At 32.2% G+C, this 14164-nt stretch overlaps 1 protein-coding gene across 1 annotated transcript in view; it reads left to right on the top strand.

The window, feature by feature from the left end:
• The first annotated feature begins 9004 nt into the window (after positions 1 to 9004).
• The window catches only part of LOC129216818 (intraflagellar transport protein 52 homolog), a 33439-nt gene continuing 28279 nt past the window's right edge, over positions 9005 to 14164 (top strand). Inside the window, exons 1-2 of the mRNA XM_054851035.1 lie at positions 9005 to 9031; positions 10349 to 10482. Coding sequence (XP_054707010.1) covers positions 9005 to 9031; positions 10349 to 10482 — 161 coding nt within the window. The remainder of the gene's footprint in view (positions 9032 to 10348; positions 10483 to 14164) is intronic.

Here is a 14164-nt window from a genome sequence, read left to right as displayed (position 1 = left end):
TTGCATTTTTTTTTAAATGTAAAATATTCTTGCCAAATTTAGATTTAATCGAAAAAAATTAGCTAGTAAAATCAAAACTAATTCTATTTTTTATTTGTTGGTGTGAATAAGTGCTGTGTTTTAACTTTTAATGACTACCACTTAAAAACCTGTTATGAATGCTTCTTGTGTGTGCTTTTTCGGAAATGCCTATTTTTAAAAAACTTTTAATTCCAATAATTTGAAACAATGATAAATCATTTGATATAGTATTTTGATTTTAACCTTTTTGTTTCTCCTGAAATAAGAAACGGAGCACTCGACTTTTGTCCTTAATGCTTTCATTCTCAGATAACATTCTGCTGTCACTTGACCTTGAACATCATTTATTTATTTTTTCTTTTTAGTACAGTTATCCTTATTTCATTTATGGTAGTAGCGCGACTAGAAATTATCTTCCGGGTGCTGTTTTTGGCCAAAACCGCCCGTGTGTGTGTGTGTGTATAAACTACCTTATTAGAATTGGCAGTATCTGTTAAAACAAGTGTTCTGGGAGGGGTTTGACCCACAAATCCTCTTCCTGGTTGCAATCGAAGTAATTCTTTTCAGACATAAATATATCCATTTTTAGCGTAGATAAAGTCTGTTATATATAATGCGTCATATTTTAAAAGATATATGAAAACATTCAAGTTTCTTTTTTATTCCCCCACCTTCAGTGTTGTGGTTGTAAGGAAATTAATATTTATCTTTCGAGCAGCAGCACATCCCAGTATTTGTTAGTAGCTCACATAAAGTTTGAATAAATAAAGAAATTCTTGTGTTTAAACGTCGTGTTTAAACGATGATTAACATTTATCTTTGATTTTAAAGATGTTCCACATCCTTCTTGAAAGATAGCAATCGGTTTATCAACATAATCAAAATTTCACAAATCTTTAGAAAATTCAACATTTAAACCCAGTTTTAACTAGAATATAAAAAATATTTTACGAGAAATAACCGTCTAATTTTCATTCGAAGAAAAAAGCGTGTTTAATTTTATAATTTTTACACATTGTTAATAGGGCCTCTGTGGAGTCCCCATTAGCAGTGCTCCGGCAGCAGTTTCATTTAAAATGCCGGAGGTCGTGGGTTCAATTTCCGCAGTTGCCCTGGGTGTTATTTCCTCTCTTTGTGCTGTACATCTGTCTTGTGCTGTCTTGAATGTAAATGCGTAGAAATTAAAAAGGTTCGACCTATCGATGCGATGGCACCCAATCTTTCCATAGTGCTTATTAACTACTAGTAGTACCCGCATGGCTTTGCGCGTAGTAGAAAATTGAAAGGTCACTTGGTTGGCCTGTATATTTACAAACAATGGATGATGATTTTCTCGTTAATTTACTCGCCCTTGTTGTGATAGTTGCTCGTCCACGTTATGGTAATTTACTCGCCCATGTTGTGATAATTTGCTCGGTAAAATGTTCTTAAATTTGGAATAGAAAAAGAACAAAATCAAATTTTCGAAAAATCGCTTCTAGGTGCACACCTATCATGCTACAAACTAATTTTATGCCGAATTTCATGAAAATCGGCCGAACGGTCTAGACGCCATGTGCATCACAGACATCCGGACATTCAGCTTTATTATTAGTAAAGGTTGGACACGTCAACTGCAGTAGATTGTCACAAATGACAAAAATTCAATGTATTTCTCTAATAATAATTAAAACCTAAACTTTTCGGACACTTTTTTTTTTCAATGAACATTTTCACGAATTTCTCGAACGAAATTTGAGACCAATTATTCTCTTCCTTTTTTCACATAATGAGCATGTTTCAGCTGACACTTTCTAGTAAAGATTAAATCATGTATGAATTTAGGAGACCAGCAACAAATTGGAGAAACGAAAAAAAAAAGTATTTTGATCATCTTTCGTGGAATTAGTAGGGAATTTCAGAAGTTAGTATATACTTACCCTGTACGTACCCCTGTACTATATTTTATGGAATTCCATAAAAGGTATCTTTTACATTCAACAAAATATAAGCATTTTTACAAAAAAGATCAATTTTATTCACAAGTTTCTTATTCACAGCAATCAGTTTTCCGTCAAACCTTACCCAACTATCAGAAAACTTAACAGAATACAAGAGCAGGGGTATACTCTATATACGCCGTATACTCTCAAACATTTTTTAGATACACATTTTACAAACACATACTCTCAAACATAGCGTATACCCTCAAGCTTCAAAAATTTTCATATTATGACATGTTATGTATGCGCTTATTGATCGCATGTACATATATGATCGCATGCACATATTGTGCGTAATGGATTACTTCGAGTATACCCTCAGAAAAATTGATGGAAACATCACTGTACAAGAGAAACATTATGCTGAAATTTGTAATTAAAATTTTGAAAATTTGATAAAGTATGAACATTAATGTTTCACTTCCCATCATGCGCGAATGATAGCAATTTATAACATTCAAATTTCATAGCAAAGTATATGTAGCAACTTATAAATTATTCCAACTGAATACCTCAAAAATTTAGAAACATATTGTCGATCAAATGAACTATATTTCAAAAATTCTTGGATACGTGGTGAGTCTTAAAGGATTGTTCAAATAGGCTGTTTTTATCACGAATCAAACCGAACGATCACGAGCAAGTATGGCCGACAATCCCTTTTGGTTCTTCGCTTCTCGGGAATCATTGAAATACGGTCCATTAGGTCAACAATATATTTTTTAATGTTTACGATATTCAGCAAGAATTAGTTATACGTTGCCACCTATACATGGCTGCGAAATTTGAAGGTACATTTTTGCTATCATTTGCGCCAGCGCAGTGAAAAGATAATTGCTTTAAATGCTCATATTTTATCAGATTTATTTTAAAAAATTATTTCAAATCTCAGAATAAAGGTTCTGTTGTGCTCTGTCAAGTTTTCTGAAAGTTTAGTGAGGTTTTACGGAGAACTCTAAGTGTTATGAGCCAAAGAACTACGAATGAAATAGATATTTTTGAAAGAAGTGCTTATATCATTGTGAATATAAGTTATACTTTTACGGAAATCCGTAGAATAATTTTACAATAATAAATAAACTGATATCTGAAATTTACAGCATATTCTTAGCTATTTACGATGAAGGATGATCAAAAAACTTTTTTAGTTTTTTCAATTAGTTGCTGGTCCTCTTAATGCATGGGTGATTTGATTATTTTTGGAAAATGTCAGCTGAATCATACCTTCTATGCGTTACAAGAGTTATAGAACAATTGAGACAGTAAGAAGCAAAGGGATGAATGTGCCAAAATTAAAAATTTGAAGATCACCAGTTCAAATGGTAGGTGAACCTCTCCTCCGTTTTGGAGCAAGAGATTAGTACCATTGAGAGTAGTACTAGAAATCTTGGTAGGCGCTGCTATCCAGCATGATTTAGAAAAACTTTTCAATGAAAGTCCACCTCGAACTGGAGTTTTAAACGCGTTTCTCAAAACTTGCAAATATCCACCTGCATCCCTTTGCTCTCACTGTCTCCATAGATATCTTATTTTTCGAGAAATTCGTAAAAATGGGAATTTTTGACAATTCGTTTACTTTTGGTAATATAAGTGTATTCAGTGGTGCCCACCTACCACCTAGGAGAGAGGGGGTCATGGCGCAGGCTGCGCCAATGCAATTTTTACTGGGGGGGGGGGGTTGAGGGGTATTTTTAAATGTTTTTTTGTGAAGGGGGTCTTAACGATATTTAGGTAGCAAGGTTCGCCCTTACTCTTAGAAGGGGTGGGCACTAGGGTGGATCGAAAAAAAATGAAATTTCGAATCTTAATTTGGAATACCCACCAAAAGCTGTGCATGTGTAAGAACAATACACATGTAAAATATTATCAAGTTTGAACAACTCCTTGAGGGTCCTACCAAGGCTTGAATTTCTCCAAAAATAGGAAAAAAGTTCAATTTTCCAAAATTTTTATGAAAATAATAAGGTTCAAAATTTTTGTTCTAATACCATTAAAATATTTCCTCTTAACACGGTTTTCATGTATCTTCAAAATTATTTACATTGTTTGCAGTATTAGGTTCGCACACAAGTTCGTAAAATTTCGTGAAATTTCCAAAAACTGACTTTTTTTAAGCCTTTTTGCACATTGCAATAGTTTTTCTTTTAAAGCCCATTTTTTTTGCAATCACTGTGCAGAATGCAGTTTTAAATGGAAGTGAAATTATACTTTATTATATTAACAGCCCAGCACCTATGGCAAAGAGCGTAATTGCTTCAAACTGGACCAGTGGTAAATTGTCGCATCTGTCTAGCAATTTACCTATTGGTCCTGCGAAAATTCACATGGACCAGCAGTTTTCACCTTCAAGTAATGTAAACAGGTGACGCAAAGGCTGCTCGTATGCAGTTCGCAGTTAACCATGGGACAGGATGTCCAATTTTATTCTCTACTAGCAAAAATACCCGGCGTTGCCTGGGTCAGTAATAATTATTAGAAAAAATCGTTACTTGCTTTTGTTTTCTGTTTTAAGTGAAAGAATTTAAAACACATCTTTTTGACGTGATTAAAAATCGAGTTTCTTCCTTACCCATAAAACTAAAATAGCAATAAGTATAAAGAACAAAGTAGTATTGATTTAGAAACGAAAGCACTATATTTAAGCATATACAAATTTAAAAAACATGAAATTAATCTTCTCATGTTTAAAAAGATTAATCTGTTGATACTTTTTTTTTAACATGGAGTCTAAAACCTTCTCTGTATGGCTAATGAAGTACGAAGTGATTAAAAAAAAGTAGCTGCGCTCGTAATCCCCTTTTACTTGCTTTAGTTATTTCGGGAAATTTCAATCATTGTGGCTCTTGGTGCGATTTTACCGAATTTGCGAAAGTCGTTTCGGGGTACCTTCGATGATGCTCCCCCATTCTTTCCTTACTTTGTAAAACGATATGATATTAATTTTCGTTACAGAGATATCGTCGCCAGATGCTGAGATATTTTTGGTCACCATAAAATGGCGCTAAACAGTTTCATCCGAAATGTTACCAAAATAAGTAATAAAATTTGGTGATTGTTTGAAATTGTGCAAAAAGGAAAATTAATGGAAGTTTTTGTGCTGTTTATGGATTTGCCTAAGTTAGTTGCTGGATTATTTAACACAGTAAAAAAAGTCTTTTGAAAATTCTTTGATTGGCGATATTTTGTTTACATGGTGAAAGCTGAGAAACATTATGACGTAGTCTTCGGCTTCAAAAACAGCAACGTTGAAAAAACTGCCAAATGCATCAGCTACGGAAATCTTTCTGCAAAAATTTTGGCGATCTGCTGGTTGTTTGGATAATGAGTAAGTGTTCAATCAGCATAAATAATAATAAAAACCATTAATTACATTAAAGTTCCGTTTAAATGGAAAATCTTCAGCCAAATCATGTATTATTTGCCAATCTTGTGCAAAAATCTTACTTCAAGATTTGACTTGAGAAAAGCCTTGAACAATCACGAAAAGCAAAGAAAGTCAACAATACAACAATTGTCGCTATCGATAGGGAGTTGAGATGATACACTAAATACTGTATTGAGTTAAGGAAAGCCTTCGAACATGGATCTAAAAAGCTCATAACTCATTTTTTATTCTACTTAGAAATTTCGAACAGGTGCCATCTTCAGCAGAAAAATCAGAGCTTTCGATGGACATATAATGTAAATATGTGCAAGTATTTTTTCATCCCAATATTAGAGAATTTATACAAAAATTGTGTTTTATTGCCCCCCTAAGGGGGTTTTGCCCCCCATAACGGGACGAAAACTACCCTATGTGTTATTCTGATGCATAAGCTATATTATTGTAAAGTTTCATCAAAATCCGTTCAGTAGTTTTTGCGTGAAAGAGTAACAAACATCCATCCATACATCCATACATCCATACATCCATACAGACAAACTTTCGCATATATAATATTAGTAAGATAGCCGCAATTGCATCGTTCTTTTTTCTGGTATTCGTGGCCGTGCCATCACAGCCAAAAGCTAAAAGATCCTTAAGGCTTAAACAAATTTTCAGTTCAAAAATCACATTGCTCATGCGACATGTTTTCCCGTTCCAGAAGTTGGCGTCACATGTCCCAAATAAAGAGAATTGGATTTTTCAACCATGGATTCCTCGCTTATGGTTCTTCTATGGTATCTGTCTTCAACCATTTTTTTTGTCATAATTTTATCTTTTCGGCTATCGAAAAATGTACTTTTCAAACCCTTTCACTTCTAGTTTGCAGGTTTTGAAGAGAAGCACGTACTTCGTCTGTGACACCTGTGACACTTCTGTCGCTGTCTTCGACTTTTATTCCTATCAACGACTTTAGAGCGATAACTATTTGACACAGTACCAAATTCTTGTAGTATTTCTGAAGCAATTACTGCAGCACATCGCACATCTATCAGAAATGCCGTACTGGTAGCACACTCTTGATAGCGTTGGCAGAGAAAGCCTCATTTGTTCGACTTTTGAAGTGACATCAACACCAAAAAAAGTTGATGGCTCTGTTGGCGGAGTATAATCGTTACAAATTTTTCTTCTTCTGGAATTGAAAAAAAATTTTGCTGTTCCTCATCAGTGTTATTACAGCATCTCGTTACGTAAGTGAAAATCTGAAAAAAATATTGATCCTGTCATTCAACGAAATGCCTATTTTTGCCACCCGGAAAATATTCTCTTTAAGGACCTTTAACCTTCAAAATTTTCGATTTTCTGGAAAAAATATATGTTATGCATAGTTTAATTCTGAACAATTTGATACTTTATTTATTACCATACGCCAAAAACTTTTCAATTTATCGTAAAAATTCGTAAACTTTCCCCATAGAGATTTATGTTAATAGCAGTTGTTTAAGCCTCTTTTTCTCAGGTGCCGGTTTCTTCGGTTTTCTCATTTTGCGCGCATGATATCTCAAAAAGTTTCTTATATATTTCCGTAAAAATTTTAATGTATGTTTATCTGGTTTATATTTATGACCTGAACCTAATTTTTTAAAATTATTTATTAATTTTTGTTTTAATTTTACAAGTTAATATCGAAAATTTCCAAAATTTGGGGTAAAAATGCATTTTTTTTTAAATATTAACTTTAATTTTTAGTTGAAATTTATGTTCAGATCATAAAAATATACCAGACAAACATGCATGAAAAGTTTTACGGAAATATGTAAGAAACTTTTTGAGATATCATGCGCGCAAAACGAGAAAACCGAAGAAACCGGCGCCTGAGAAAAAGAGGGTTAAACACCTGCTGATAACATAAATCTCTACGGGGAAAGTTTACGCATTTTTACGATAACTTGAAAAGTTTTTAGCGTATGATAATAAATAACGTACCAAATTGTTCAGAATTAAGTTATGCATAACATATATTTTTTCCAGAAAATCGAAAATTTTGAAGGTTAAAGGTCCTTAGACCCCTTAACAGTGATCACTGATGAGAACTGGCTTTGCGAAGATTTTGAAGGCCAGACAAGTGACTTTTGTTCATGAAGAAATAAGAGAATTCTGTAATTCAAGGATTAACTTTAATGCATCAGACTACTCTGATGTTATCAACCGGCAAGAATGTGCAATAACTGCCACCCCTCTGTTATTTTAGCTGGCTTATCTAATGAAAGTCTTCAACAATAGATTAAAAATACCAACGCCAATTTTGCGTTCGTTTAGTTCTCCTGTCTCACTCAGGTGGTGGAACGCTGTGCTAATATGGTGACAGAAGCTTCTTTGTTTGTGACTAGTCAATCTGCAAGAGATGGCATCATAAGAGCAAAAATCAAATCTCGAAGTATCATGTCATCGTTTGAATCAAAAAATGATTTCAAAGAGGTTTCATGAATGGATGTGACGAACTGACTATTTTCTGTGGCTTTAACTAACTGATACTTTTCCAGTCCCTCATTTTGTGAAATATTGATACTTATATGTCAGAGCGACTGTGTGGGAGTAAATATACACTCTTTGTAACCAATGCACTTCTCTCTATGTTTTGTTAGTTAATACAACTAAATCATTTTGATAGTTTACTTCTAATGTAAAATGAGTAATAAATTTATACTTAATACATGTGGCTCGGCAGATGGAAAAGGTAGAATGGAACTCGAAATGCAGCCGCCTCTTTTTAGTGGGTGCTGGGCTGTTAATGTAATAAAATTTAACTTCACTTCCGTTTAAAACTGCATTCTGTACAGGCGTTGTAAAAAAGAAAACTGGACTTGAAAGAAGAAATACTGCAATGTGCAAAAAAGCTTAAAAAAAGTCTGTTTTTGGTTAATTTCGCGAAACTTAACTGCTTAAGTGCGAACTTAATGGTGAAAAGACTGTAAATAATTGTGAAGATACATGAAAAGAGTAATCAAAGGAAGCATTTTAACCGTATTAGTACACAAATTACAACACTAATATTTTTATAAAAATTTTGGAAAATGGACCTTTTTTTCTATTTTTGGAGAAATTTAAGCCTTGGTAGGACCCTCAAAGAGTTGTTCAAACTTGATAATATTTTACATGTGTGTTGTACTTACACATGCACAGCTTTTGGCAGGTATTCCAAATTAAGATTCAAAATTTCGTTTTTTTCGATCCACCCTAGTGGGCACCCCTGATGTATGTATGCACTAAAGTAATCAAGTATTGTTCTCCCTTCCATTTGTAATCTTGCATTATGTTCAGCAGTCACTTTAGTTCCATGACGAACGTAGTGTAACTTTCTAGTCGCACGACAGTATGACATAAAAACCAGCTGACGAACTAGATTCTTTTTTTTTTTACATCAAGGGGATGGAAGTTATTTTCGTCCGGTTGGTTCTCTATCGTCTGTCGAACGAAGACCGTTTCGAAGTTTTTAAAAAAAGGAAGAAAGAGATAAAAAGAGGAAGAAGAGAAAAGAAAAGGGGGAAAATGTATTCATTTATTTTGGGTAACTTTGAATCTTATGGGTGTACTGTACACCACTTCATATTTTTTAGTATTTCGAAAAGAATTGTAGATGCCCATGTTGCGCACCGCAAGCAAGGTTATAACATCCGTTTTCTATTTTCGAAAATAATTCGATAACACTACACAGATCTTTGTACAACACTACACAGATCTTTGTACAATCCGATCATTTTGAAGTGACTGTTTAGAAGCTACTCTTAAATGCTGATTTAAACTTGTCGACATTTCTTGTCTTACATTAATATCCTTTTATCATACTGTGTAGTTTACCATTCTAAACTTTAATGTTCTGTTTCCTGATTTTAACAACGGAACTGTAATTCAAAATACTGCATTTAGATCATACATGCATTCATTGAAGTTTTGATCAGAATTCTGATTAAGAAAATGAGTGATTAAAGCGGCATTTTTGGCTTATGGTGATTAGAAAGCGATGAATAAACCGTTAAAAAGAAGCCTTAACTTATATGAAGTTTGATAAAGCATTAAGGAAGTAATGGAATTCCACCAAAAAAATAAATAAATAAAAACCCCTTGAGAAACAATACGTTAAAAACCTTGCAATGCTATAAAATTAAAATATTGAGTTTTTGCTCACTTTGAAATCACCTTTTTATGGTTAAAAGCTGCATTACCTTCATCAAAATAATTTTTACATCCTATTTCTGGCATGACTCAAGGTGACATTAAATGGAGGGATCACTTTTGGTTCGTTTTAAATGTTTGATATTATTATTATTTCTTAATTCTGTATAACTTTGCTGTATTTTATGAACTTTTTTGCCGGTAGATTCAATAACACTTTTGAAATTTATGATTATGGCAGTTAAAAATAGAGAAGTGCTGGAACCAAGTTATTCTGAATGTCTGTAAAACCTTTTCTGATTTTTTTTTTTTTTCCAATATGATTCATTTTAGTGCTGGTTAATTGAGCTATTTTTTTTTCTTTTTTTTCTCTCCCAGGGGCGTTCTAATGGAAAAAGTCATGAGTCTTTCTGACCCACCAAAATTTTTCCTATTGTGGAAATTTTATCTGACGGTTTGCCAAATTTAAATGTGTGTTTCAATGTTACAAATCCCTAATGTACCTTTTCGTTAGATGGTGATGTTTGTGCATACTCGCATTTTATCATTAAAGTACATTCGGGTTAGTTGCGAATTCCCCCTCTCAGAAATTTTAATTCGGGGCGCCCCTGTGCTCCCTTCTTTTCTACAAACGTTTGTAGTTCTTGGCATTCTTGTGAATATTCTAGAGAGCGTAGATTTCCTGCTCTTACCGAAGATCTGGTGTATCTTCTACGAGTTCAATATAGACTGATAGTTCTGAACCCTTTTGTAGTTTTCATCGTTTACTCACCCAATATTTTTTCTCAATATTTCATTTCTTCCTCAGCATCCAGAAGAGGAGTTCCCCAGCCAGAGCAAAGTGGTGATCTTCGATGGATCTAAGAACGAGAGCTTCACCCTCACGGAGGGCTACTCTGTCCTCTCCAGACGTCTCAAGATGGAAGGCTTCAAGACATACAAGTAAGCTATGCTTCTGAGTAGGGTAATAATGCCGGTTCTGCCCCAAGAGGCGGCTCTGCGGCTATGAGCCGCCTCCCAATCCCTCCGCCTCCCTGATGCCGCCTCCCAATCCCTGCGCCTCCCCCAGCCGTTCCCTCCCTCGCCGCGTGAGTTGAGTTGTCCGTGAAAGATTACGAGGTTTCTGGTTGTCATGACAACCAGAGTTTTGGGATGGCAACACTTCGTAGAAGTTTTCGGATGGCAACACTTGTTTTTCGTAACCTTTTACGAGCTTTGTGATGGCAACACTCAACGTTTCGGATGTGAATATTTTTACGCGAACTTTGAAGATTTTATTTTTGCAATGCTCCTGGCGCCATCTATTGAGAGGTTGATTTTTTATTTCCGAACTTTGAATAATTTCGACGAATGGTTGTCAAGACAACCAAAGTTTCGCGAATTTAATTATTTTTATTTTTACAGAGTGTTGAAGTTGGGAATCGAACACCCAAACTTTGAGTTAGCAAAAACGTATGCTAACCACTATGCTATATTTTTCATTACTCTTTCAGTCTTAATGTGAATCTGTACCATGACAACGAATATTACAATTAAATTAATTTTAAAACCATCAGTTAATTTACTCTTTAGTACTAATCATGGCATATCATTAACTGAATTTCAGCTCATAATTGAAACTATCATCATTATTATTATTTTTCATAATAACAAAGTTTTCACTTAAGTAAAGATTTATTTAAATACAACCCATTCGAGATTTTAGATTTGGTTCAATGCTTTGTGGACTTGAAATATATTTTAAACTTTGATTTTCTTTTTCATGCATTTCAAACTTTATCATTTTTATTTTTTCTAACTTGTTAAATTTTCTTAACTAATTTCATTTTTCTTTGTCAAATTTACAAATATTTTTTCTAACTTGTAAAAATTTCGAAGAAATAATTTTCTTAACTAATTTTTTTTTTGACTTTCATACAACAAAATATTTTTTCTTACTTGTTAAATTTTCAAAGAAATAATTAACTTAAATATTCTTTCACACATTTTGAACTTTAACGTTTTTTCCTGTCATTTAGCACTTTGATTTTTTTTTTTTCACTATTTTAGCGTTTTTCAATTATTTTCAGTCTTTAACTATTTTCTTAACTTTTTAGTCTTTAACTAATTTCAAGCATTTCAGACTTAGATTATTTTTTCGTGATTTCGATTTTTTTTTTTTAGTATATTTTAGAGTTTGATCATTTTCTCGCTTGTTTTTACTTTATCGTTTTTTTTTTTTTTCCCGATATTTTTAAACTTAGAAATTTTTCACAAGTAGTGACAGGAATCGAACCTTCAAATTTTTCAAAACGTTATCATGTCTTCAATTTTTGCAATCATGTCAAACTTGCAATCAATTTACTCGTAGTAGTAATTAACACTTATCATTAACAAATTTTCTCAGATTTTAAAAAAATCAACTTAATTAATTTTTTCCAGTAAGCAAATTGCGCACTCAAGTTACATTCCAACACTGCATATATGTTTCAAGAGTTTCATTGAATTTATCACATTCCATTTAATTAACTCTAATAATTACTTTTTCATTAATACTTAACTTAATCATTTTATCATACATTTATTCCAGTTACAAAATTATGCTTAAAAGTTATTTATTTTTCTTAGCACAAGAGATTTTAACATGTTCCTACTAAAATGCTTTTCACTCTAGTTTGAGTTTACTAAAATAGCAACTCATTTACGATTTAGATTCATTTAATCGTCTTTGATTCTTTTTTCATTGTTAATATTTTAAATTATCACATACGTTATTATTTTTATACATTTATCCATTTAATTTTCGAAAATCTACAATCAATTTACTTTTCGTATTAATTAACACTTATCACTATCAAATATTTTCATGAATTTTAAAAAATTATCTTCTTAAATAATTTTTTACTGTAACCAAATTTCCCACTCAAGTTATATTTTATCACTACATATGCTTTTCATGAGTTTCACTTAATTTATCGCATTTCATTTAATTAACTCTAATAATTATTTTTTATCATCGATATTTAAGTTAATCATATTTTCCTTTCTTTATTTTTTTTTTCATGCAAACACTCTTGATGGAATAAAACAAAATTTTCAACTTTCATGAATTAAATCCCCTCTGAATATTTTATTTTACTTTACCATACTTTACTATTTTACTTACTGCGTTTTACTATTTATCATTCATTACAGCTTTTCCAAAATATTACTTTACAACCAACCAATTTCATTAACAGAATTTTCATTACAATTTATAAATTTCACTTTTATTTAATTATTTTTACCTACGGTAAAATAAAACACATAACACAAAAATGTTAAACATCAATGAAGTACCCAAGAAATGTTAAAATTATAAGTCGAGTATCAAAACTTCATGTCAGCAAATTTTAAAAATAGACTTACCGAAAAATAACTTCTACTGAAATTCATTTCAAAACTTGGAATCAATTTACTCTTAGCATTAATAAACACTTATCATTAAGAAATTTTCATGGATTTTAAAAATCAACTTATTTAATTTTTTTCCAGTAAGCAAATTTCGCACTCAAGTTACATTTCATCACTTTATATGCTTTTCAAGAGTTTCATTTAATTTATCACATTTTATTTAATCAACTCTATTAATTATTTTTTTGATTAGTATTTAACTTAGTCATTTTATCGCATAGTGTTTTACTTTATTATTTTTTTTTTTTTTTCATACAAGCACTCTTGTTAGAATAAAACAAAATTTTCAACCTTCATGAATTAGAATCACTTTGGCTATTTCATTTTCCCAATAATATTTTACTTTAACAACTAATTTCTTTAACAAAATCGATATCATTTATTTTAGTCTTTATCCTTTTCGAACGATACATTCAAATGGACAGCTATACGTTAAATTAAGAAACTTAATCTAAATTTTGACAAATTAAGTTATAGCTAAATACTGACTAAAATTAAGTACAAAAGACTAACCTTTTTGGGGTGAAATCCCTCAAGTACCAGCTATCGCGAAGTTATTTAAAAACAGTGAATGAAATTGTAATAAGTGGATTGTTAATTATAACTCAATCTCACAAAATTACAATTACATGCATGTTTTATTTGAAATCGCTGCATACGGCTGGCTGCCCATCGTCGATTTGCAGAACGCATGCCGTGATATCGCAAATCAACTCGGCTGTTGAAAGAAACTACCGTAATCCCACAGCACTTCGGATCGTCCACACACACGCATCGAGGCGAATTGAGAAAATGACTTTATCAATATTGCTATCTACCCCTTTACCGATAACAGATAACAAACCCCACGTGCTAGTATTATTCACCACCTGGCCTACGTCTTTCAAGTGATGTCACTGTTTCTGACCAATTAAAATTAGTTCACGTTTCTCAAATATCAAGCACATAGATCGGCAATAGCCTGATGTCAGGTTTTTCCAAACAAAATTTTAGATTTTAATTCGTAGTTTCGAATTAATTTCTTTTTCATTTCAAACTTATAAAAAAAAATTTCCAGCTTGTAAGAATATTTCTTTCAAAAACAGATTTTTGATTCAAAACAGTATTTTTTCAAACTTGTAATATTTTTCTACTTAGAAAATGAAATCAAAAATTTTTGTTTTCTTTAATCATATAAAATGTTTTTAAGAAA

This window comes from Uloborus diversus, chromosome 2, assembly GCF_026930045.1.
Source record: "Uloborus diversus isolate 005 chromosome 2, Udiv.v.3.1, whole genome shotgun sequence".
NCBI lineage: Eukaryota > Metazoa > Arthropoda > Arachnida > Araneae > Uloboridae > Uloborus > Uloborus diversus.
Note: the sequence above shows the minus strand (reverse complement) of the source record. Positions and strands in the feature narration are given on the sequence as shown.